The sequence below is a fragment of the Etheostoma cragini genome, chromosome 23 (genome assembly GCF_013103735.1).
Source record: "Etheostoma cragini isolate CJK2018 chromosome 23, CSU_Ecrag_1.0, whole genome shotgun sequence".
Classification (NCBI taxonomy): Eukaryota; Metazoa; Chordata; class Actinopteri; order Perciformes; family Percidae; genus Etheostoma; species Etheostoma cragini.
In genome coordinates, this window is record NC_048429.1 from 17,380,986 (window position 1) to 17,407,240 (window position 26,255).

At 41.5% G+C, this 26,255-nt stretch overlaps 1 protein-coding gene across 1 annotated transcript in view; it reads left to right on the forward strand.

Moving 5' to 3' along the window:
• The window catches only part of LOC117939089 (pleckstrin homology domain-containing family A member 5-like), a 236,663-nt gene that overhangs the window by 112,072 nt on the left and 98,336 nt on the right, over positions 1-26,255 (forward strand). Inside the window, exon 5 of the mRNA XM_034864135.1 lies at positions 22,059-22,142. Within this exon, the coding sequence (XP_034720026.1) occupies positions 22,059-22,142 (84 nt within the window). The remainder of the gene's footprint in view (positions 1-22,058; positions 22,143-26,255) is intronic.

A 26,255-nucleotide genomic window follows, 5' to 3' on the forward strand; every position in this document is an offset into this window, starting at 1 on the left:
TGTTTAATGAATGATACATTCTTTGAATTTCAAGAGCTTCACACCTGCGACATCTGTTCTGGAAGTGACAGAAAAATGCAACTGCACAAAGAAAGCTTGCTATAGCTGGGAAAAGATCACACGGCTTTAAGCTGTAGACATTCATTTCACAGCTGAGAAAAGGATTTTCCACTGCAGGAACAACTGAAGGCACAGGACAGACATCACGAGAAATGGAATCAAAGCAGTTTTATCACCCAGGAAGAAAATAGGGTGTCTCTCCTGTTCGGAACTTTAGAGAAGATGTTTGTAAGAAGAAAAGAACACTCAAAGCTTCACAGCTGGCGAACAGAAGCACTACATCACAGCGGACATCAGAGAGCACACACAACTGAGCTGCGATTTTTATCTCCCACAATCCTCTTTGTATGCAAATGAGTCGGGATGGGTGAACGTAACTCTAGGCTGCTTGTAATTAGTTTGACTTCCCGCGATGGACATACAAACGTAAATCCTGTTTGTGACTGTAAGGTGCAGTACCACATGCTGTGCATTCTAGCATTAGCAGCTCTGTCATTGAAATCATTGATTTGATGACTTTTGTCACCCCTTGATTTTTGTTACAGTGTCGCCGGCCATTCAGTTCCGAGATTGCCTGAAGATCCGCCGGATGTCCGTCCCCTTTCTCTTTCTTAGTGTTGGCGTTCTAAACTCCGGTGGATTTATGAGCAGGGCTTGACATTAGCACCCGCCAACCAGCCCCATGCTGGAAGATTTCAGCAGATGCGAGTAACTCAGTCACTCTCACTAGCCACTTTGGCAGGTGGCATGCCTTTATATTGTAACCACTGGTGGATGGAGTATTTGGCCACTGCGCCAACACAGCAACACAGCTGTGATCCAGTGTGCCACGCAGCCCACGGCCAGAGTACGGAGGCCCGTACGGAACACCAGACCAGCAAGCCGCGGCCATTCCTTAAAATATCACCCAGAGCTCCATTCAGCGCGCGCCCTCGACATGGCAAGCCGAAGCAACGGTTGCTAGTGATGACCAAATGAAGCTTTGTGAACCAGTGCCTTATTTTCTGAGCCCACTAGATGCAGCTCTTTTGGTGGTGTTTTTAGCGAAAGGCCTAAGGCATTGCAGTTCAGTATGTTCTTAACCAATGTTAAACGGAGACCGCCATCTAGTGGGCTCAAAAAATAAAGACACTGGTTCACGAAGCTTCATTTGGTCATCACTAGCGGTTGCATCTGTACAGATCACAGACTGTACTAGGTTAAGGTTTGTAGAAGAAATAATTTAATTTATACTGTTTATTGATCCCCAGTGGGGAAATTACAATTTACACACAGTTTTGTCAGAAATCACTACGCACAGGCCTGAAATACACACCTATTCATGCACAAATGGGAGACGTTAGCTCTGAGTGGTTGGGGGGGTCCGGTGCCTTGCTGTGAACCAATCCATACTCTGTACTTTGGTCCATACGGGGACTTGAACCAGCAACCCTCTGCTTCCCCACCAATCTCCCTACGGACTGACTAATCTTCTGCACCAAATAGCCTATGCAATAAGAAGCCCCTCTTTTATGTCTGTGTCTTATTCGGGGGCGTGTTTTCATCTAAAAAGGATCTTTACACACATTATCAGAGCTGAGTATTTGATGTCTGCAGTGTTATGTTTCATGTAGTCTTGATTTGTGTGTTTTTAGTTCTAATCTACATTTAAAAGGGCTGTAAATCTGGTTCTTCAAGTTAAATCAAGCAAAGCATAGTCAACTCTTTTTTTTAAATAAAACTCAATTTTCCACAAAATAGCAGCTAGTGAAGATGCTGAGTAGTTAGTAGCTTTTGAAAAAAAAAACATGATCATTCATTAGGGCTCTTTGTGTTTGTGTCTACCTGATCAATGCCAGTCTTTTAACTGAGACCAGATATCTGGATCTTTAGTACCTAAAGGCTCCACCATCCTCTACAGCTGCTCTCTAACTTTGTTTCAGTAAAACTGTAGTGTGGTTACATTTCAGGGGTTTTCTGACTTGTGTTGACTTGCTGATCTTAAAGACTTTTTTGTGTTTTACCTTGACCAGACCAGATTTGTTTTTACATCTTCTTTTCCAAAAGATGATCTCATCTGTCATTTCCTTTGTGCATCTCTCCTATGTTGTCTCCTCCCTTGTTGTAGTTATATGTAAAACTCAGAAGTACCTACCTGGCTTTTAATAGCATATGTGTGTGTGTGTTTGTTTGTGTGTGTGTGTGTGTGTGAGTGTGTGTGTGTGTATGTGTGTGTGTGTGTGTTTGTATTTGTGTGTGTAGGGGAGAAGTGCTCCAGCTGTTGAACAGTTGAAGAAAACACTTTTTTGTGTCCACTATACTTTAAAAAGGAGCTTTTCTTCATCTCCTTCCTCCTCGCCTGCTGTTTTCTCCTCTCGACTTTATATTCTGTGTGCGTGTGTGTGTGTGTGTGTGTGTGTGTGTGTTTGTGTGTGTGTGTGTGTGTGTGTAGGGGAGAAATGCTGTGTTTTCATATTTAAGTAGGTTTCTTTAAATATTTATCACTTTTGGAAATGACATGAACTACTCTTCACACCGCCAAGCACTTATTTAAAAAAAGAAAAAAATCCCTTTTAAAGTGGGTTTGCCTGTAACTCCAGGAGCAAAAGCCAGGAGTCAAGTTTTCATGAAAACATTATAAATGGTGTCTTAACTGCATGTCACATTAATCAGAGGCCAAACTGCCTTTTAAGGGTTAAAACACTATACCATTTTTTTATTTGTAGTTTCAAAGATTACTTTTTTGGGGGGCATGCAAGGCCTTTATTTTCACAGGACAGAATAAAGCTCCCATATTCTGCTAATTTTTAGGTTCTTAATTGTATTTTGAGGTTGTACCAGAATAGGTTTCCATGGTTTCATTTTCGAAAAACAGCATATTTTCATTGTACTGCACATTGCTGCAGATCCTGTTTTCACCCTGTGTGTTTAGGTCTCTGTTTTAGCTACAGAGTGAGTCATCTCACTTGCTTTAGCTACAGAGTGAGACATCTCACTTCTATACTATCTTTGTTGGGAGTCCCACATGCTCAGTAGCTAGGGAAGATCCCATCAGCTGGATAACTCTTTTTCCAGCTTTGATCAGTCCAAGGCCATTAGCTGGGAGACTTCTTCTAGGCGAGGGCTACTTGTGGAATACCTGCAGAACAGGGACAGGAAGTAGTTATTTTGGAGATTATGGTCAACTAGTGGGTGTTGTAGCAGTGTTATGCCATTGATAACGAGCTAGCATGCTAGCGCTAGCATTCTACGGCTAGCCACCTCGTCTCGGCTAGTTACGTAGAAAGCCGTGCAGATTTTGAACAGCTCACCCGGAGACTGAAGACAGAGGACGTTCACGAACCGGATCTCACTCAAAACAGCACGGATACATTTTTACCAAATTTGTATGTGTGTAAAAGCACCAGAGACACAAAATAACACCCCAAATCACAGAAAAAAGGATTTTCTCATAATGTGGACACTTTAAGAAATGAAAGGGGAGAGAGAGGTGAAATTAAACGCAGCAAAGGGGCGTAGGTCGGAATCGAATCAGTGGCCGCTGCGTTGGGCTGCGCAGGATGTACCAGGTGAACAGCATTATCCATCTGTTTTAACTGATCTTACACTGAATCCGTCAGCGTGTTAGCGCGTCATTCACTACCGAGTCCGTTTGTAACCCTTTGACTACCAACAGCGTTATCTGTCCTTCACCTGTCCCACTGACTTCAGCAGGTCAGATAACAGTACCCCGCCCATCCTGCTGTGATAACAGACATGTGAACTAAGCACCACTGCAGCGAGTATATCAAACATCCAATCATATTAATTTACTTTTGAATGAAAGGTCACTTTAACCTGTGTGTGTGTGTATGTGCATGTGTGTGTGCATGTGTGTGTACGTGCGTTTGTGGGTGTGTGGGAGCATGTTTGCGTGCCTGCGTGAATGTGTTTGCGTTTTTGCGTGTGTTTGTGGGTGTGTGCGTGCCTGCGTGAATTTGTGAGCGTGCAAGCATGTGTGCGTGAATGTGTGTGTGTGGGTGTGTGCAAGCATGTGTGCGTGCCTGCGTTAATATGTGTGTGTGTGTGTGTGTGTGTGTGTGTGTGTGTGTCTGTGTGTGTGTGTGTGTGTACGTAAATTTAATCAGCCTGGGACTCCAACCCAGATCTGACAGAGGAGAATGGTTGTTGTCTCTTGTGTTCTATGCTGTCTGTGGACGCTGTCTTCAGACCTGGTGTCTTCTCCTGGTTTCACAGGCTGTATTCCACTATAGTGATGTCATTTTCTCAACTTACGAGGCTGTTCTTTACCCACTTAGTCATTGTATTCACCTTATTTGTGATTCTTTAAATAACTCAATATTTTGTAAAAGCAGCAATATTGGGAACAATGTATTTGGTAAAAAATATCGTAATATCCGATTTTCTCTGGAGCTGTAATCCAGGTTGACACATCTGTGTGATAACACATACACAGTGGTGGTGCAGGCAGAGCAGGAGAGAGAAGGTGGGGGGGGGCGAGGGCTTTAGCAGCGCTCGCACAAGTACAGCTGCCTTCACCCAGAGCAAAGCCCATGGAAGAGGCAGCCGTCCTCCCGCTCCGCCTGCCTCCGTACACTCTGCCGCTGTTCCTCTGGTGAGTCAACACGCTGTGGACTTTAACGTTGTTGTGTTCTCCTACGACGTGTGGTGTGGCTGTATTTCCCCTGGAACGCAGAGAGTGTGAAATGCGGCGCACAGTGTGGCATATGCTGAGAGGTTAGTTGTATTGGCAGCGTTGGACCGCGATGCGAGGTTTCACACGCGCTGTTGCCAAGGCTTTCTTTCCAAAATATGAGCCAAATACAAGGAGCTGCTTTGCCGGCGCGGCTCTAAGCTCTTTGTGTGCCGGTCAGCTGGGTGATTCAGAGCTGCAGTTTGCTCAGCAGCTCCTGTCATTGCAGCTGTTAAAGCAACGGCTGCTTGTGTTTCAACACAATACTCCTCAATTTGTCAAACTCAATCCGAGCCAGATGTCTGGGTTTGGGGTTAGGGTAGAAAATCCCAACATGTATATGTTCTGTTCTTCTATTAGATGAGATGTTGGGATTCTCTAGCCCTAATGTATTGTCAACACCTATCTGTCTCCCTACTAGGGCTGGGAGTGTATGTTTTAGTCCCGCATCAGTTCTTTCCCAATACATGCGGGCCAGTTGGATTTGTATTGATTTTCATTTATTGTGAATCTAGAAGTATTGTGATTGGATAGTATTGATTATTGGGATTTTCTTTTCCTTCTTTAACCTAAACAAGATTTAAAGAAAACACTTCTAGAGACAATATATCATGAGAGATTTCTAAAAACTGATTCTTTTCTGCTTGTTCCGATATGAATCTGTTTTGCAGGAAACATGCAGTATATGATGTAGGCGGTACCGTAGAAACACAAAATATGTAGATCAATCCAAGGGTGTAACTTTGGATTCAAAATTGCGGGGGTTGAGATCTCCACCTTTGAGTAAAAATGAAATTTTTAGTGTCAAACCCTTCATTTTCTGCATTTAATTCATGATGCAAATGTCTTTATTTATGTAAAAGAAATTCTAATAGGTTTTTGGGGTGGATTGCAGTGATTAGTTTGGATTATTGGGAGGGAGTACCCCCCACCATCCCTGTAAAAATCACAAAACATAAGATTTTGGATTTTTTTCCCCCACCCAGACTACATACATACATACATACATACATACACACATACATACATGGCGCACAACTACACAGGCCTTAAATTCGACACATATGCGTTAGGACTATGATATATCGGGAAATACAGTCAACTCTAGCATGGGTCTGAGTAGGTAACCAGATACTAAGTACATACAGGGGCTTGCATAAGTTTCCACACCCATGCTAGAGTTGACTAAAATGAGGAATAATAAAATCATCTTTTGGAAATTGATCTTAATTCCTTTATTCAAAAACTGAGGAAAAATCCAACCTTTTATGGACACCAATTTTTTTTGTAAATGAATAACGTATCGTCAACAAATAAATGTTCTTCCTTCAAATACAGGGGGCATAAGTATACACCCCCCTATGTAAAATTTCCATAGAGGGAGGGAGATCTTTATTTTTAAAGGCCAGTTATTTCATGGATCAGGATACTATGCTTCCTGATAAAGTTCCCTTGGCCTTTGGAATTAAAATAGCCCTAAACGTGGTATTTTATTCCTCTTTTTAGTCAACTCTAGTATGGGTGTGGAAACTTACGCAAGCCCCTGTATATACTTAGTATCTGGTTACCTACTCAGACCCAGGACGGTGCTCCGATCATCATAGTCCTAATGCACATGTTGTGCACCACACCAGAATGACGGAAACCGTTTTTCAAAACTGAAACTACGCAAAATTCGAATCAGGTTTTTGGCAGATTTGCTTTGATAGTCAGAAATTCCCAGAGAACCAGGGCGTTTTCCCATTCAGGCTGTGAACCCGGTTGCTTTTTGTTTTGCTTTATTTGCTAAATCAGTGATGGCTAAGAATCTTTTTTCCTGACTTATTTGAGAGCTTTATGTTGACAAAGTTGGACACAGGGGGATGTTTGAGTGATAGATTCTGTGGAAGTTGGACAAGCCAATTATACACAGCCAGAGAAAGAACGGAAAGTGTAATGAAGCATCTCTATCACTGTGACACAACAATGTGCTGTTTGTGCTCATTGGTGTTTTTTTGCCTCCAACGCTGCCTTCCAGGCAGCTAACCTTAACCCTAAACATAACCAAATGCCGTGCTGCCTGGAAGGAGACGTCTGGGGCATAAAACACCAAACACAGCTGTTTGTGCAAGTTTTGACATGCACAGGAAATTAGGAATGGACTGTGACCAACAGCAAACTAGTTCTTTCTGATGTCTCTTTGAAACAAGACTTCAATGCAAATTGATTGGAAAGCTCAGCTTTTAGTGAGGCCCTATTGAGCGATCAGTGCAGTTGTCATCTGACCTCTTTGTGTCGCCGCTTATTTGTGCATTCCAGTCCGCTCAGCAGTGGCCTACTGTATATGTGCAAGTAAAGGCAAGTTCATAATGTATAGACCCTCACATCCTATGAGTGTTTCATTTCCATTTGCATGTGAGCAAAGCACCCTCTTCATCTTTTCTTCTACTACAAAATCTGATCTGGAAGACTCAAACATAGATTTGACAACCAATGAATGCATCTTTTGGCAGAAAGCTCATTTTATAATGATGGTCAAATCAATGAATTATTTCTTCACTGATAAATACGATGAGTCTTTAAGTCTGTAACTGTTGAGCTGAACGTGGCACTGTTCTGTACAGGTGAAAGTTAAGAAACAGGTACTGTTCCTGGCCTCCAAGAACGGGCAGTGGGAGGATTGTTATCGCTATGTATCCTGAAAAGGAAACATTTTAGTATTATTCAATGAGAAAAATTGAAGAAATGACGATTATTACTCCCAAGAAATTACCCATGCACACTTTAAGGATGCACTTTTGAAGAACAAGCTGAGATTTTCTGATTATAACTAACTGTCCCGTTCTTTTCCCGTGCGTCAGCTAAACTTACGTCCCGACCCAGAGCGTCAAATTGTGATGCCAAGGGACCAAGCCAGAGGGTCTAAAAATGACCAAGCGAAAGGGTTGGACGCTATAGGAGACTTTTTGTTGCGCCGGTGGCTCAAATGAGAGCGCGGCCACCTGCCATTTGGTAGGTTGGTTGTTTGATCCCTGGCCCTGAAGTCACATGTCCAAGTGTCCTTGGGCAAGACACTGAACAATGAGTTGCCCACACTGCTGCGCATCGGAGTGTAAATGTGTGTAAGTGTTCATCTGATGAGCAGGTGGCAGCCTCTGCCACAGTGTAGGAATGTGCGTGAATGGTTCTTGTACCATGTAAAAGTGCTTTGAGTAGTTGTTGAGACTAGAAAAGCTCTATATAAATACAGTCAAGTGACAAAGCGTCACTTTTTGACGCACTGGAAGGGATAATGTGTTGACATGTTAGGATTATAGTAGGTCAAAAGGTTCTAGTGATGGGGTTGCCAAGTTGTCTCTACAGGGCCTTCTTATGTAATGTGACGGTAAATGCTTATTTACTTTCGCTCTACAATGAGGTAAATAGTTATTTAAATTCAATAACACTTAACTGTAAACTGTAGTCTAGTTAATGTGCACTACCCTACACAACACTAGAGGCTTTTCATTGTAATTTTCAGACAGCCTTCCATAGTTTCAATTTCTTTCAACTAGAGCCCGACCGATATATCAGCGGGCCGATATTATCTGCCGATATGAAGCATTTCCCGAACTATCTGTATCTGCATTTATAATGGAGAATTAAAAAAAATTAAAATGACATATTCATCAAAATTGTTTATAATGACAAAAAAATCATTCTGATAAATGAATATTTAAAAAATAAAATAAATATGGACGGTCAAACATGTTCTGAGGGTTGGCGTTGCATAGTCTGTCCATTGTAGGATGCTCTACAATGAACCTGTTAGTGTTGGCGTTGTATAGTCTGTCCACCAGAGGACGCTCTACAACGTACCTGTTGGCGACTCAGATTTTTTTTTTTGTTATTGTGTTTTTGTTTGAAGGGCTTTAAGTTTCCTATCTTTGTAAGTTTGTAGTTTTATACATTTTATTTATCAGAACAATATTATATTTTGATGTTCCTCTGGTCTGTTGTGACAATAAAACAAATTATTATCATATTATTTTAGTGAGAACTCATAAATACAAATAAATAATGTTAGGGAAATCTGTTCATGTTTTGTTACGCGTTTCTGGATTATATCAGAATATCTGATTTTTAAATCACAAAGTATTTGTATCGGTATTTGCCTAAAAAAGCCTTTATCGGTCAGGCTCTACTTTCAAGTTCTTGGAAGCCTTTATAGCATCAAGTGGCTGTGATATTAGCTGATATGAGCAAGATGGAAGTGCTTTGTACAGAAAGTTTGACTTCATCCAGCGGCTGACTGCTCATGTGCAGCCCAACACATCCTCCCTGTAATTGATGGTTACTTGAAGGCTAAGTACTGCTGCCAATCATTGGAAGTTATTCACCAGCCAAACACTTACAGTTTGAAAATGTAAAAATGAGTGGGTTTTGTCTGGCTAAAGGTCAGGATAAGGATGATATCACTGGCCTTTTTCTGCACTGAGAGGCTGTGGGCTTGGAGACTAACTCCAGCTGGTTGTGATGATGGTGATAAGTGGAGAGGAAATGAGGAGGAAAGGATATAAGGACAGAAGAGAGAGATGGCCTCTATTCCTTCCAGATTTCCATCTCTCGAGTATTTCTCTGGTCCTTAAGTCGCTGATACACTCAACTTCAGGGACCTTCATCACAATCACAATCCCATCAACCATCTGTCAGTTACCAATAGCAACATAAGAGCCAGTCCGGGAGTGTGATAGCAATATGAGTGATGTGCTTTATGTTGCATAGGAAATACAATGGAACGCTGTCATGTTCTTTAGTTGTAGAAGAACTCTTCTCACAATATCACAAGATAACACAGAAATTTTGGGATGACACCATAGTTCATCTTGTCAGGCTTTGCAAAATGCCTACCATTCCCTAGAAGACTTTAAATAGACTAAAGTGGCCTTCCTGCACAGTGCTGCAGAGGAGGGTCTGGCTAGTCCATGCAGCATTCCTGGATGGGGAAAAAAAACTTGCTCTGGTTTATTGGCATTTCTTTAAACCAATCACAATTGTTTTGGGCGCCGCTAAGCAGCGGATGGAGCCACGATGCCTCGGCAAAATAGCCTCAGGAACAAACTTGTTTTGGTGGAAAATGTGTACGTTCCAAAGTAGTTTTAGTTATCAGAAAACTCAGATTGGACAGATAGTCTAGCTAGCTGTCTGGATTTACCCTGCAGAGATCTGAGGACCAGGTAACCCAATTCCCCAATAATCCACCAGAGATTAGAACACAAAGACAGGAATGTCATTGATATGCAATAGACTATTTATTGATGTACCGTTATTTATCACCATTTATTGGGTGTACATTGTGGACAATTGAAAGCAAAATTATAATGTTGCCATCCAGTGCATCTTAACAGAGTTAGCTTAACGCTGTGGACCCGAGAGGCTCGTCCATGAGCAAAAGCAACACCTCTTTTTTATAGCTTTAATAATAATTTAATAACCATAAAAGATAGAAACTTCCTGAAATGCCTAATATCGGCCAATAATATCGGCCCACTGATAAATCATCAGGCTTTAGTGTGGTCTTATTTGTTGATTTTTATCAAGAAATGTTGGTGTCCATGCAGTTGCAAATTGAATCACACTGCACGACTGCATCTTATTGGTATTCCTGCACCACACAGCTCACCAATAACCCACATGTAAACAGACTTGTCTAACAGCACAGCACGTCTCTCAGCTAACCTGATTAAAACTCTTCCCCTAGTAATAATGAGAGAGAGGAATTGGCTTCCTATTGAGCAACAAAGGCGATTTGTCGTGCGGCTGGGTCTCCGAGCTGCCGGTTGAATGTGTTGGCACGCTCGTCCAGACGGCTTTATGCGAGTGGAACAGCACATTAACTCGACAAGCCAAGTTGGTGTCTGAGGTAGAGCTGCGTAGGATTGTCTGGCAGGAGTTTTCTACATGGTGGGGAGTGGTGGGAGAAATATTCTGACCAGATATTTAACAGCAGCCTCCACGGTAAGCTTTCATCATTTTACGCTGGACTTTTTCAGGCTAGGATCAACAAACTTTACAGAAAAAGAAAGAAACTATCATTAAGCTGAACGTTTGGGAAAAAGAATTATGACACACCGTCAAAACTGCTCTATATTCTTAGGCAGGGATGAGAACATGGATATGAAATACCAGCTACAAGTGTTTTTCTTTTAATTAGTATTGAACATTGAACAATTCCCTCTGCATGCACTAGGATAGAGCTACAACCAACCAGAGCATTGAAGAAGTTAACGTATTTGAGTGAAGAATGACTTCAGTGCCGTTCTTAGTTTTTTTCTCAAAGAAAAGCTTAACTCCAAAACAGATTCCAAAGGTCGCTGTTTGGCAGCAGCAGCACCCACTTTCTTTGTTTTCAAGTAGTAGGGAATTCACGTGGATCACTGCCGTTGTTATATGATTGGCCTGACTAGAGTCTGGTTTTACCAGCTCGCAAGCCAACTGAGAGTTGCTAGACCAACCCGGGCTGCAAATTTATTTTTCTGCCGCTAGGGTGAGTCCGACTGATATATTGGCAGGGCCAATATTATCGGGCGACATTAGGCATTTTGTCACGAGGAGAACGCGAATCATGCACGGCGTGCACCAGGCTACTGGATGAGACCGTAATCATGCCTAATACATGAGTCTAATGTAATGAAACAGATTTCTAGGTTTTTGGCAAGTTTGAGTTATCAATCGATCCCAGAAGCCTTTATGTCTTGTGAGTCTAGTATCGGTCAGTATAAGTGATTAGAATGCCCCACCCACCCCACCCCATCCTCCCTTGGCACATGAACCGGTGACCAAATCTTATTAACTCGGTATGCCAACCAGCAACCATCCGGTTGATCCGACACATGTAAAAGAGTTGGTTGTCCCGTCACTAGTGCAGAGCACTCTCCAAAGTTGACTCTGAGTTTACTTTTGCAGAGAAATAGCGGAAGACAAAAGCTGCCTGTGAGCGAGAGGCTGTCCCAGAGTAGCCTAGTTTATTCCTTGGGCAAGACGCTGAACTCCAAATACCTCCCAACTCTGTGCCATTGCTGTGTGAAAATGTGTGAATGTTTATCTGATGAGCAGCTGGGAGCTTGTATGGCAGCCTCGGACACAGTGTATGAACGGCAAATGGTTCCTGTAATATGGAAAGTAATCGTTGTGACTTGAAAAGCGCTGTATAAACATTTTTCATTTCTTTTTTGTTACTTGCTTTGCGCCGACACATTACATCTACCGCCGGTCACTGCGTTGCGCAACTCTATACCTCTTGCCGGCTGCTGCGTGGCACAGCATTTTGTATTCGTCAGTCTTTTCATGACGCGTGCAGCAGAGTCATTGACACATGAGGCGGATCTTTTTGGCTATTTAAAGCCACTTGACCACCAATATGTATTGTAGTTTTTTGTACTGTACTCAATGTCACTGCAGCGAGGGCAGTGACATTGAGTTGGAAGATAGTGAGGAGTTTGGGAGGGAGGATGTGGTAGATGATGATGAAGAAGTGCTGGATGATCTTTTGTGCCGCGCAGCAGCCGGCAGCAGGTTCAGAGTTGCGCAACGCAGTCACCGGCAGTAGATGTAATGTGTCGGCGCGAAGCATCCGGGACAAATGGGTTAGTATAATGCAGTGTTGAAAAAAACTACTTGTTCTTCTAAATTCTTATCCTACATATAAAACCCTGCATTAATAATAATAATTCCTTACATTTATATAGGACTTCATCATAGACAATCAAAGTGCTTTGGGAGGGGGGACTACTCTCTAACACCACCAAAGTGCACCCACCTGGATGATGCACGGCAGCCTTACGATGCCAGAAGCTTCTCACATATCAGCTTGGTAGAGAGGGAGGGGGACATGTTTTTAGAATTTCAATTCAATTCAATTTTATTTATAGTATCAATTCATAACAAGAGTTATCTCAAGACACTATACAGATAGACCACACTCCAGAATTTACAAGGACCCAACAGTTCTAGTAGTTTCCTCCAGAGCAAGCAACAGTGCGACAGTGGCGAGGAAAAACTTCCTTTTAGGCAGAAACCTCGGTCAGACCCAGGCTCTTGGTTGGTTGGTGTCTGACGGGCCGGTTGGGGTTAGAATTTTGTAGTAGTCCATGGCATAGCAGGACACTGTGCGGCATTACAAGGCACAGCAGGACATAGCAGGACGTAGCTGGGCACTGCAGCGTAGCAGTTGAACATGGCATCACAGAACATGGAGCGGGACCAAGGCGACAGCTGCTACCCTGATTTTGGAGCCTCTCTGATCCAAGGGAACATGCTGGGGAAAAAGAACATAAGGACTCCGGGGAATGACTCCCCAGAGCTAGGTTAGTAACAAGCATTTCTGGGACATGGATGCACAAAAATGAAAAGATGGAAAGATAGAGGAGAGAGGAGCTCAGTGTATCAAAATATGTCCCCAGCTGTCTAAAACTATTATTATTACAGCAAAACCAAGAGAGACAAGGTAAAGAGAGCTCCAGCCCGGTCGGGCTAGAACTCTCCCCAACCGGATCGGGCTGTATGCCAAGTTTCCCTTTAGTTTTATTATATTCTTGATTATATGATAGATAAATCTGACAACTATGTGACTAATTACTACTCCCTGACAATATTAAGATAGAATAGAAGTAGGGAAAACCGGCGCACCCGGAGAAAACCCACGCAGACACGGGGAGAAGATGCAGAGTCCACACAGAAAAGCCTGGGACAACCAGGGTTTGAACCTGGTACCTTCTTGCGGTGAGGCCACAGTGTTAACCATTGTCACCATTATTCTAAGCATTTAGCCTTTGATTGGTCAATGGGGTTATTCTCTCCTTTCCAAAGAAGAGGTGTTAGTGACCCGTGCAGGCCAAGACAGAGGCAATGTTACTGCCGAGTAAGTAGGAGGGAGCAGGGAGAAGACGGCAGTGAAAAGGTCAGAGGTGATGGAGAGAAACATCTGTATGGCTGGCAGACAGAGAGAGAGCCCACTGAGAAGGTAAAGGAGGAAATGAGAGGGAAAAGGTCGGGGAGGGGGCAGTGAGAAAAAAAAAATGCAGCCAGAGCGAGGAAGGAGTGGTGGGAGGAAAGAAATGAAGGGAGGGAAAAGGGAAAGGGTGAGGCAGGGCTGTCATTGCTGCTGGCCTTTTCTGAAAGGTTAGGGGCCTGGCCACAGGGAGAGACGGCGAATGGAGGGAGGAAACACAGACACACACACACACACACACACACAGGTCGGCTTTGTCACATGGCATTTAAAACAAAGCACGTTCTTCTACACTGAAGACTAATGCCATTAAAAATCAGCTAGCTTTTAACATTGACAAATTTACCTTATCATTGTATTGTTGTTTAGAAAATGTGGTGTGTGTGTGCGCGCTTGTGTGTGTGCGTGTGTGTGTGTGTGTGTGTTTGTGTGTGTGTGTGTGTGTGTGTGTGTGTGTAGCATGCTGGGTAAGAAGAACTTGTGCTAGCTAGTATCTAGCTAGTAGCACGACATAATGATTACATCTCCTTGGTTCTCTAAGTACATCCACTGTTTATTTAGAACGATCAGGAACAAAGAAAACACAATGTTTAACGTTAGTGAATGTTTTAGACAATGAAACGGCGAGTTCATGAGTTAAATACGTAGCAATACCATTGATGTATTAAGAGAAAAAACTATACTCGTAAGAGACACGAGAGAGAAGCTCATGAACTTGACTATGATGACACCAACTGTTGCTAGTGTGTATGTCCATCGTTATGTCATGGGCGGGGCAACGTGGAAGATCTGGGTATTTTTTTAAGCTCCATGACTACTTTATGACCTTTGAGTTACTCTCTTTGGAATGTACTGGGCTTCGACTAAACACTGTATCTAGTTCTCTAAATACGTCCATGGTCGCGCATAGTTTTGATTTGAACAACTCTGATTCCAATTCCGATTCTTCCTTTTGATTCCAGTTCTTTGCGATTCTCGGTTACTATTCTTTGAGGGGTGGAGTTGAAACTACCTAAATAAAATGGATAGAAAGGTAAGGTGACCAGATTTCTCAGACAAAGTCCGGGGACATTTTCAGCTCGGAAGCGTATATATACCTCCAGAATTTATTTTTGTAAAACTTAAAATGGGGACACTAGACTTAGAGCTGTCCTCTTTAGGGGCTGACCCCTCATTGAGTAGTGGATAAAACAAAAACTATTGAGGAAATATTTTCCTTTGACATTGATGCAGCAATAACAAGATCGCTGCAGTCGGCAGCAGAGAAACAAGCTCCAATGTAAGTTAATGGGATAATTGTCCAGTTTATATTTACGTTCATAAAAGTGCTCGTTATGCTGCTGACAGACTCAGATTAATATTTTAAGTGTCTGACAACATTATGGAAAGGATTTCTAAGGAGGTTGAACTTTCTGTTAAAGATTAAGATCCTTTTTTCAACGTAAAAGTCCGCGAAATTGCGTTCGCTAAACCCACCAGCCTCCAGGTAAATAATCAGAGATTTTAGCATCGTAAAATACGGCTTTCTAAAACTTCTCTGAGCTCTGAGCAGTGCTGGCTCTGGCGGTCTTGAGCACCTATCGGCTACGTTTGGTCAATGTTTTCTTAGTTTTATTCCAATAAATAATAAACCTAATTAGTTGGCTTATTATTTGAAGTTTAAACATTACTGCAATGGTACACATAAAGATGACTGCTGCTCTGACCATTCTGCTACGTTGATTTGAATGGAAATGGCCTTTATAACCATGTTATTTCTGTGGTTGAAACGGTCACATGCTAACTTTACAGATAAGAACATTATTTTATCATTTTATTTATTATTATAGCATTGATGATTTACAGTTTTTACCGGGCTGTTACAAAATTTAAAAAAAGACCACTGTAGAGTGGACTCTACAGACTAGACAGCGCTCCATGGCTGCAACACAACAAGTCCGGAAGTCAAGCGGCTGCTACAGAAACCAAAACCTGCACATGTTAAATTTGGAGCCGAGGATCGGTTTCCAAACCAAATATGTCCCAACGATTCCAACAAAAAAATAATTTTGGAATTGTTACTTTTGAAACGATTCCAGGTTGGAACTAGATCTTGATGCCCGATCCTATTCAAGCATGACGTTGCATTTGATTAGTGCGTGGGACTTTCCTATTCATAATAGTGTTTTTATTTTCTGTCAATGATGCCTGTTACTGTTTATGTGTAAATCTCCATGATGTCTAACGAGTATATGAAGCTGTGTCTTTTATGATGTGACTCAGGCATCTTTTGTCTCATTGGAGCTATGTCAAGCCTCGCAGGCAGAGATGCGACTGTAGTTAAAATTGGATAAGGCAATTCTCACATGGAGTCCAGTCAGGCGGCGTGTCGCTGTGATTTGTCTCACTGCGTATTGGAGACCAAGTGTAATGAAGCCCGTGGTTTGAAAGGCTGCTTTAAGTTGGAGCTAAGAGCCTGTTGTACCTGCGCTGATGCTTTTTTCACAGCGTGTCATATTTCTATGAAGTGCTGCTTCTTTGCTGTGCGTCTTGTTATCAGAGGCAGATATGTCTCAGCTCCTTTGACTCTACTCGTCTTTTCTTTTTCTATTTAAAAAAATCTGTGGTAGAATAAAACTAAGTACATTTATTCAGATACATATAACTACAAATTTGAAGTCTTTGTTTCATGCCACTTCCTATTTCTACTCTTCTACTCTAATCTGACAGCTTGAGTTACTTTACACAGATTTCTGCACACAAAACACAATATTTACACACATTATAGTTTATAAAATCTGATGTTTGATTATAAAGTTACCTAGCAACAATTTAACGGCCTACAAGTCCAGCTGAGTTGATTAGACCATTAAACATACAACTGTTTCTAAAATGAAAAGATTTTTCTGCATTGAATACTCAAATACTTCTGCTTAAGTACATTTTTTTAATGCAGGATTTTTACTTGTAACAGGGTATTTTAACAAGAAAGATTACTTTGCACATTATGTTTGACATGTTAGTCAAACATAATGTGCAAAGTAATCTTTCTTGTTAAAATACCCTGTTAAAATGGTTGATTTTTTCAAAAAGTTAAAATTAGAAAAGAATGAAAGGAAATGTCACAGTTTAAAGGTCTTCACTGTTGATTTGTTTAACTGTTTCACTATTTTTTATTTCAATAATTGCAACATCTTTCCAAAAGTCAATGAGCAATAGTGTGAAATAATCCTGATAATCCCCTGTTCTAAATGTTGAGGGGGACTTGTCCCTGCATTGCCCCGAAACCTATGCCATGCTTAAATTCTTGGCCCTTTGCAGCCCTCTGGCTCTCCTCCAGATGCAGGGCACTGAAGTAGCGAAGCAGTCCCAGCCACGGTGTTGCATGGCTGGCTAGATTAGACCCAGGAGGACCCCCCCCCCCCTTGACTCCCTCTGGCTCCTGCACATCTGGCGTCTTCAGATGTAGGGTAAAAACAGTGCATCTGCTCAACCTCCATCTGCTGCCAACAAAAGCTGAGCCCCCCCCCCTAGAGAACCCACTGAGATTATCCAAGGATTCTCACTCAGGTGTCAGAGGTGATGCTAAAAAAATCTGTGTACACGTCTACAGTCTATTTGCGATTTACATGTTTGGTATACAGGGTACCAGCAACCAAAATGGGTTTCCTCAGGAGGAGGTGGGCTGGTGTCTCCCTTAGCGATAGGGTGAGAAGCTAGGGAGGTGTTTCAGGCACGTCCAGTTGGGAGGAGGCCTCGGGGATGACCCAGGACTAGGTGGAGGGACGTCCAGCTGGGAGGAGGCCTCAGGGAAGACCCAGGACTAGGTGGAGGGACGTCCAGCTGGGAGGAAGCCACGGGAAGACCCAGGACTAGGTGGACGGACTATATCTCCAACTTGGCCTGGCCTATTTATTTGTGAACTTACCAGTATTGGATTCCACACCTGGCATAGATCCAGGACGTCTGCTGGCTTAAATGGTGGTCACTTTGAACAGGAGTAGCTTTATAGGGGATGGAAATTGGACAATACCACTGCTAGTTATGTCCCGGGGGGGGGAGTCTAGATTTCTATTATAATGAGTATTTTTGTTGAGTTAAGTTTCCATAAAAGTACATTTTTTTGGAATAAGTTTTAGGTAGGTTTTGCTGTTATTTGTAGTTTCTGTAGAAGTGTTGTTAGTCTCCCCTTGTGTGTCAAAATTGGTCTGATCAGCCAATATATAAGTCCCCTTTGTTTCTTTGGTAGTAGGTCAATTGTATTTTTTAAATCTCTTATTTTCAGAGCTTCAGTTATCGTCTGTTTATTTGACCTCTTTTACGGCCCAATGATTTATCTTCATTTTGTTAATATAATAACGATTTTAGGGAAATAAAAACCCTTATTTTTGAACTTCCCTGGTGACTCCTCTAGCTAAACTGCTTGGTTAATCACACATTGTTACACCTTACTGGCTCTTATCAGTGTCTTCATGTGTACCTTCAATCGGCCCCAAAACGCCCCAGTTAGAAAAGACATGCCCTAGACATAATCTTTGTAAATCTTTACAATCATTCCCTTAAATAACTCTTCTTCTTTTTCTTCTTCTTCAAAACTTTCATTTTCAGCGTGTAGCTTGCTAGCTAGAAGTTTGTTGATGTTTCTAGAAATGAAGAGATTTTGAGAACGGCGACACACAGAGAGCAAACATCCAGCGCGTGTGTCGTCCAGAAAATGTCCTTGCGTTGATCCAGACTATAATTAGACCAATCGGGCCCCTGATTATGTTTGGCCTGGACAGCCTGAGTCAGACTAAGCACACAAACATATCAGCTGATCACTGTCAGTGAACAGCTAAAGTCACTGCTCTCCACACAGGAGCAGTTTGTGGGTTACCACATGCTCGCGCTGCACCTCCGCTAAAAAAACTAAACCAGGTCTCATAGCTGGTTTAGTTTTTTCAAGCGACGTGATGGATTGAAGTAAACAGCCCAAGTCAACAAGGACAATGGCAATGTGTGCATAACATCACACTGCAGTACTGGAGTTCAGATTCCTGCTATGATGCAGAATAAAGGAGCTACTGTACAGGGCCGTGTAACTATTTGATCTCTTTTTCATAAATAGGCAAGGGAAGGCTGACATAAACAGACCTATGGAGTAAGTCAGCATTCAGCCGAAGCACTATGACCTCACAGCAAGAAACCAGGTCGTTCCAGGCCTTTCTGTTTGGAGTTTGTATGTTCTCCCCATGTTTACGTGGGTTTCCTCCTTTTGCTCCGGTTTCCCCCCTACCACCATCAAAAACATGTACTAGGTTCAATGCCCTTGAGCAAGGCACTCAGATCTGGAGTTGGTCCCCGGGCGCTGTAAATGGCTGCCCCACTGCTCCTTTGAGGGATGGGTTAAAAGCAGAGAATGAATTTAGCTACAAGTAATGTGTATGTGACAATAAAGTATCTCTACCGTTTATCTTTAGCTGTGAGATCTGGTTAACTCATGACTTTAGAAGTTTGGATTATGTCTTCCAAGATGGCATTCCCTTTATTCCAATGTCATTTCCTTACTGGGTTACTGGTCCTTTACTTCAGTAAAAGTATTAATACCACACTGTAAAAATACTGTGTTACAAGTAAACATTCTGCAGTGAAAATGTAACTTCAGTACAAGTCTTTAAGTATCATCAGAAAAATGTACTTACAGTATTAAAACATTTTAGAAAGTGTAAAGGATCCAACCAGCTTTGTGTTTATTGGTTTGCTAGGTTACTTTATAATAAAACATCAGATTTTATAAATTAGAGATGTTTACAGATGCTACAAGAGTCTTTTGTAATGTCAATACAGTAAAAATGGACCTACACAACCAAATTGGTTCACTGCTGGCTACAAGTTAGCATCAAACACAATAAAGGCTGTCAGTTGAACGGCGTTTTGAGCGTTAGCACTCAAACAATCATGGATAGCTGAAACGCTTCTGAAATGATTCCCATCTTCTGTTATTGTTTGTAATGAGAAAAGTTTATTATTTCATGGATTTCACAAATTTCAGTATGACACATTATGTGGTAAATTGTTTAAATCTGAGCATGCGCGACTCACATCTGCACTCGACTCGCATCGGGTTACCTCCAGGATCTGTGCTGAACTAGGCTATCGGTGGGTGTGTCAGACATAGTTACAGCGCGCACAGAGATGAGAAGGGTGTGTATGGACTTGTCTAACTCTTAGGGGGGATTCTGTGAATAAGCTAAAGTCCCAATAAGTCGCTGTGTTCCTTTAAAGGTTGGATTTTTCCTGTTTTTTAATAAGGCATTAAGATCAATTTCCAAAAGTCAACTTTAGCATGTGTGTGTGGTAGCAGCTGTCGCCATGGTCCCGCTACACGTTCTGCGATGCTATGTTCATCTGCTACACTCTGCGGTGCCCATGTACGTCCTGCTGTGCCTTGTAATGCCGCACAGTTTCCTGCTATGCCATGAACTACTACAAAGAACTGCTACAAACTACAATTTTTTCTATTTTTGTTATTTCCACTAACCCCAACCGGCCCGTCAGACACCGCCTACCAAGAGCCTGGGTCTGTCCGAGGTTTCTGCCTAAAAGGAAGTTTTTCCTCGCCACTGTTGCACTGTTGCTTGCTCTGGAGAAAACTACTAGAACTGTTGGGTCCTTGTAAATTCTGGAGTGTGGTCTAGACCTACTCTATCTGTAAAGTGTCTTGAGATAACTCTTGTTATGAATTGATACTATAAATAAAATTGAATTGAATTGAATTGTGTAAACGTATGCTAGCCACTGTGAACAATTCAATCAAGATCAGGCTGAGGATTAGTTGTGTGTGTTCCTGACTTCATCAGCACTTTCATGGTGTTTTCAGGGTTGGTAACAGAACTCTGCTGTTTTGTGAGAGGCTGTTTCTAGAAACATCAGTGGAAGAGAGAGAGAGGGAGAGAGAGATCGCAGGAAGGAAGTGGAAGCTAAGGGATGAGATAACAAGAGAGAAGGAAAGCAACAATAAGAGGAAGTAATGAAGCAAAACATGAGCATCTGAAGGATGCTTTAAAAAAAGAATCTGAAAAAAAGGTGAGAGATTAAAAGCGAGAGACCGATTGAGACTGTGGGGGGGAAAGGAAGTGAGACGAGAGTGAGTGAGAGAGGGATGTTGAACAAACAGTGTGCAAGTACTGAGATAGAACAAGAAAAGAAAACCATGGCAGAGGAGTAATTCAAGAAAAAAGAGAAATAGGGCGTGGAGTGTGCCATCACTTTAATTATAGACTGTCAGTGATGAATTAGAATCAATTAATAAACTGGTTAAAAAATGTAATGAGAAATGAAATCATTAAAATTGCACTTAAGTGGCGTATAAGATGAAGAAGGAAGGCGAGAGAGAACACGGCGAGAAGGGGAAAGGGGGATCCAGAAAGAGAAGGATTGTTGTGTAATGATTTTGTTGTACCAGTGTACCCATCGTGTCTCTATTCTATCCCTCTAAGTGTAAGTTGGTGATCATCTTGAGCCAGTTATTGTTAATTGCTGTTTATGTATATGTTATCTGCTTTGGAAATACAAGCCATGTATAGTCATGCCAATTAAGCTCGTTAAATTGAAATTTAAAGAAATTGAAAGATATTATCATTTTTATTTTTAAATTTTTAAATGTTTAATATATTAAAGAACGTACCCTTTGAGGGACATGCACATCATTTGTTTATTATCTACAATGATATCATAATTATCATATTTCCTTGTATTACTATTACATTAGATGGATTTACTCCTTGTTGTAAACTCCTATGTATGTTTGTATGTATGTTTGTCCTTATGCTTTGGCAACACAGATGTATTTTTGTCATGCCAAATATGCAACATGAAATTGAAATTGATAGAGAGAGAGAGAGAGAGAGAGAGAGATATTGTATGTTGATGCTTTGGCTACATTGGTTATGAAACTTTCATGCCAATAAAGCCCCTTTAAATTTAGTTGAGGAGACAGAGAAACAGAGAGAGAGGGTGAGAGAGAGAGAGAGGGAGAGACTGATCTGCTGTAGTCGCTCTCACACTTTACTGTCTGCTGTTGACTGGACTGGATGCCGTGGTTTGGAAGCTCTTTTCTTTTGAGGGACATGACTTTTAACTTTTTTCCACCAGGGCATCATGCTAAAGTTTAGCATCAGTCACTGCTCTAGGTGTGTGAACCAGTGGGTTTGTTCTACACAGATGTGCACTTTTTTTATTTGTTAACGATGCAGCTAAATGTTAAGTCTTATATTTCCTTTTGTGTGTCTTGTGTCTCCCCTGCCATCAGCTCACATGTCTCACGTGTTGTTGCAGTGACTGAACACTCCCCTCTTGTCTCTTTTCCCTTCCTGTGTCTCACTCTATCTTTCCCTGCAGTCACAATGAGCGAAAGGTGACCTGTAAGCACCCGGTGTCAGGCGTCCCCTCCCAAGACAACTGCATCTTTGTCGTGAACGAACAGTAAGTCTCTTTGCACTCTGACACACACAACATTGTGCGCCGCTGATTTCTGCACTGATTTGTAATTGTCGCTGGCAACTCGGATAATTTCAGTCATCAAACCACTGTTGCATCTGTTCTGTGCAGCTGTGTTACTGTGTAAATAGACTGTAGGAGTGCTGATCACAAGGGACCCCCAAAAATACCACTTTATTAAATGCAAAGAACCTGCTACTCCATTATTTGGATATGAACACAGGACTCAATGCTAACTTTTGGCAACCAGGTATCACGTTTTTATTTTATTTATTGATTAATTTGTCAGGGACAATGTAGCGCACATTATTACATACATATTTATTACAGTCAAGGCCATAACAATATGTGTAACTAATATATTACATCAATATTTCACAAAAGTGAGACCACATGACACAAACCAACACTCCAAGTAACAACCCTAACCCCAGGTACCCAGCGGGTCACATATGCTCACCTACACCCTGCCTGATAGTGAGGGGCCCGGGCCAACACGTAGGGTTGCCATGTTTTAAACTGCCTTCACTTCTAACTATACCACACATTTTAAAAATGGAACAATGAGAGAATGGTTTTCTATCACATCAATCCCCATCCTCTCGAATAGGGATCACAAAACTGACAACCCATCGCTGTTTTTTTTGAGTCACGGATCAGATTTTCACACGCGCCCTTGAAGTCGCACAATGGCGGAAATGTTGTGTTGCGCACCGATGTGTCACAGAGTCTTTAACTTGTGTTGTCTTCCCGTCAAAATTGAAAATCAACACTTTTTGTTGGCGCTTTTTATCTATGTTTATTTAACTTTTTATTAACGTTTTTTGTCCCATTTTTCAACACTTTTTATGCTATTTTTTTATGTTTGTCACTTTTTTGACGTTTTCAACACTACGAAACACTAACTTATAAACTTTAGTTCTAAAATTATTTTTGGAATTTATGTTCTATAAATCTCATTTATAGGAAATTATACCTAATTTTTGAGTTAAAAAAGCAGAAATAGTGAGTTATTTAAACTAAGATTAAAGGAATGGATGTTGATGGATTATCACAGACTGAAATATGTCAACTTTTACTCAATACTATGTCAAAACAACTTCAATTTGTTTTTTCAAATGCTATAAAATTGAATAAGACACCCCCAAATTAATGAAAGAGAGATTTGTACTTGCCAAAGAGTGTTGTGTGGAATCAATCATGTTATTGTGGGCAGTTAAAAAGAACATTGATATAGGAAAACGGGTCAGTTTGACCTGAGGACAACATGAGGGTTGATAAGTACAGAGACTACCAAATAGAATATTGACCTTTTGAAATAAGACTTTCCAGTTTTGTAAGTAACACAAATATTAAACCAGGGTTTGCCAAAGGGGGCAACGAGAGACCACTAAACCGTTGCCATTTGATTCAATCATTCCTTTACAGTCGAGCCCTGGAATAGATAATCCCCTCTGAACAAATACAGGCAGCATCTGAATTTTTTTGAAGTCACAGATCTTTGTGGGTTTTTAACCGTGTACCTGATTGACACAGTTCCCAAAGTGTCGTGCCACTTTCTCCTCATAATTCGTCCTAATTCAGTCAAATCAGAACACAGAGACATCATACACACACTGCTTACTCAGTCTTTACAGTGGTGGCAAGTGGTGGAATCTGTTAAAATAACAAGTTGTTTCTTATAATTTTGGGTCTTGCCTTTTACTACTCAGACTGTCCTTCTGTATCTCAGTAATCCAGGCTACTATTGTCTGTTTGCTGTGAACCGGACCTGCTAGAGGCCAAAGCAGCACGACATCCAATAAGACACACATGCCAGAATGTTAAGTAGGCTTCAGGAGGCAAAAAGTAAAAGTGGCTAGAAATAATGACTTTTTATATAATGTTGTATTTGTGTTAAAAGAGGAGCTCTGTGCGGTGGAAATGTACATTATGTTAATTTTACCACATTAAGCTATAATTGTGCATTTGCTCTCTTGGCCATCATGGCCCTCAGCTATTATGTGAGACTGAATACTGGCTTTTATACCATATAGGTAATTATTGCCTTCTTGCAATAATGTGAGACATGTGTGATTACCATCTATAATCAGCACTCACTAAATGATTCAGTGTGCCTACAGTACAGCTTACTTTTGCATCCCAGCCTCAGCTTGGCTTTAACAGTGGTGGTGGGGTTGAGGAATAACCGCAGGATCTGTCGGCCTTGTTAAAGCTCTGACTGTTCCAATGCTTTCCTTTTTCACATTTAATAATCAGAGGAGTGTGTTGAGCGTCCATGCAGCTGTGAGGACATGAACAGAGCATCAGTGTGCAGCTCTCCAGCAGCATGGACACCCACACTGAGACATCATAACCACTGGGTGCTTAACACAGTCCACAGTCTGTACTGCCCCCAAAATCCTGAGCCCATGCTGTCTCTCAGGGCGTTGTTGTCTGAGCTTTTTGGAGGCGGTGGTTGAATAGAAAGCAGAGGATTGCGATTGTGTTAGACGCGCAATACACGGAGGATAACTGTGTCCATGTGCCTGATCCATACTTAAGCTCTGTCTCTTTCTTTTTCAATTGCTCCGTCTGTCTTAAAGGCAACAGATGCATCGCTGCACGCGATGCTCGTTAATACTAGACTTGGTAGCATGTGACGTTGACCTCCACTTTAAAACACGGTTAAAATGATGAACGCTGAACTGTGGCTATATTCCACTGGATAGGATCCCAAAAACGGGACGTCCAACATTGTGGAGACTAGGTGACCTTTGAGACACCATGGCCACTGCTGGAGAAACAACAAAGACCGAACCTAATGGTACGTTCCCACCCACCTTGTAAACTCTTGGTGGTCAATGTTCAATTCAATGTTGTTGAACAGCTTTAGGCTTGTACCGGCGTTGATGTTCTGTGCATTATTGGACACACGCGGACTGACACAAGTCCCACGTTTAACTGCACGATCCATACAGAAAGACCTGGCAGATACTGGAGTGGTGGTACACCATTCCACTCCAAGAAATACTAGTACAAATATGGTCTTCATTCAGTCATCAGAATATTACCTCTTTTACGTCCTCACCAAAAAAATAAGCGTTTGAAGTTTGCTAACGAACATATAGACAAGCCTGATGCATTGTGGGAACAAGTTCTGTGGACCGATGAGGTTAAAATACAATTTTTTTGCCGGGAATGAGCAAAGGTACTTTTGGAGAAGAACGGGCACAGAATTTAATGAAAAGAACCTCTATCCAAGTGTTGGGGGGGATCTATCATGCTTTGGGGTTGTATTGCAGCCAGTGGCACAGGGAACATTTCATAAGTAGAAGGAAATATGAATTCAATAAAATTTCAGAAAATTTTGAACACTAACTTGATGCCATCTGTGAAAAAGCTTAAGTTACAGAGAGGATGGCTTCTACAAATGGATAATGATCCTAAACACACCTCAAAATCCACGGTGGATTACATCAAGAGGCCTAAACTGAAGGTTTTGCCATGGCCTTCACAATCTCTTGAACTCAACATAATTGAAAATCTATGGATAGACCTTAAAAGAGCAGTGTGTGACAGACAGCCCACAAATCTCAAAGAACTGGAAGACTTTTGGAAGGAAGAATGGGCAAAGATATCTCAAACAAGAATCAAAAGACTCTTGGCTGGCTACAAGAAGTATTTCTAAGCTGTGATACTTTCCAAAGGGGGCAGTACAAGGCATTAACTCTGCTGGGTGCCAAAACTTTTGCAGACGCCATTTTTTTCTTTCTGTTATTTTGAAAGTGTAAATTATAGAAATAAAATCTAACTTTTTGTGACATATTATACGAATGTGTAATCTGTCATTAAATGCTTTTTGGAGATTTTTCCATCTTTTCTTGGCTTCTTTATGCACATTAACAAAAAATTTCACCCAAACTTTTGAGCTCCACTGTACACCTTTTCCAGACAGTCTAAATCCAAAAATCCTATCAGATGGGACTCCGTGGCCTAATATGTGTCAGTTTAGGGGTCCTTGTGGTAAAAAAAAAGTTTGGGAACAACAGATTTAGATTACAAATGCATTGCATGACAAACAAAATAAACGAAAAAAAGGAACATGATGGATATGCC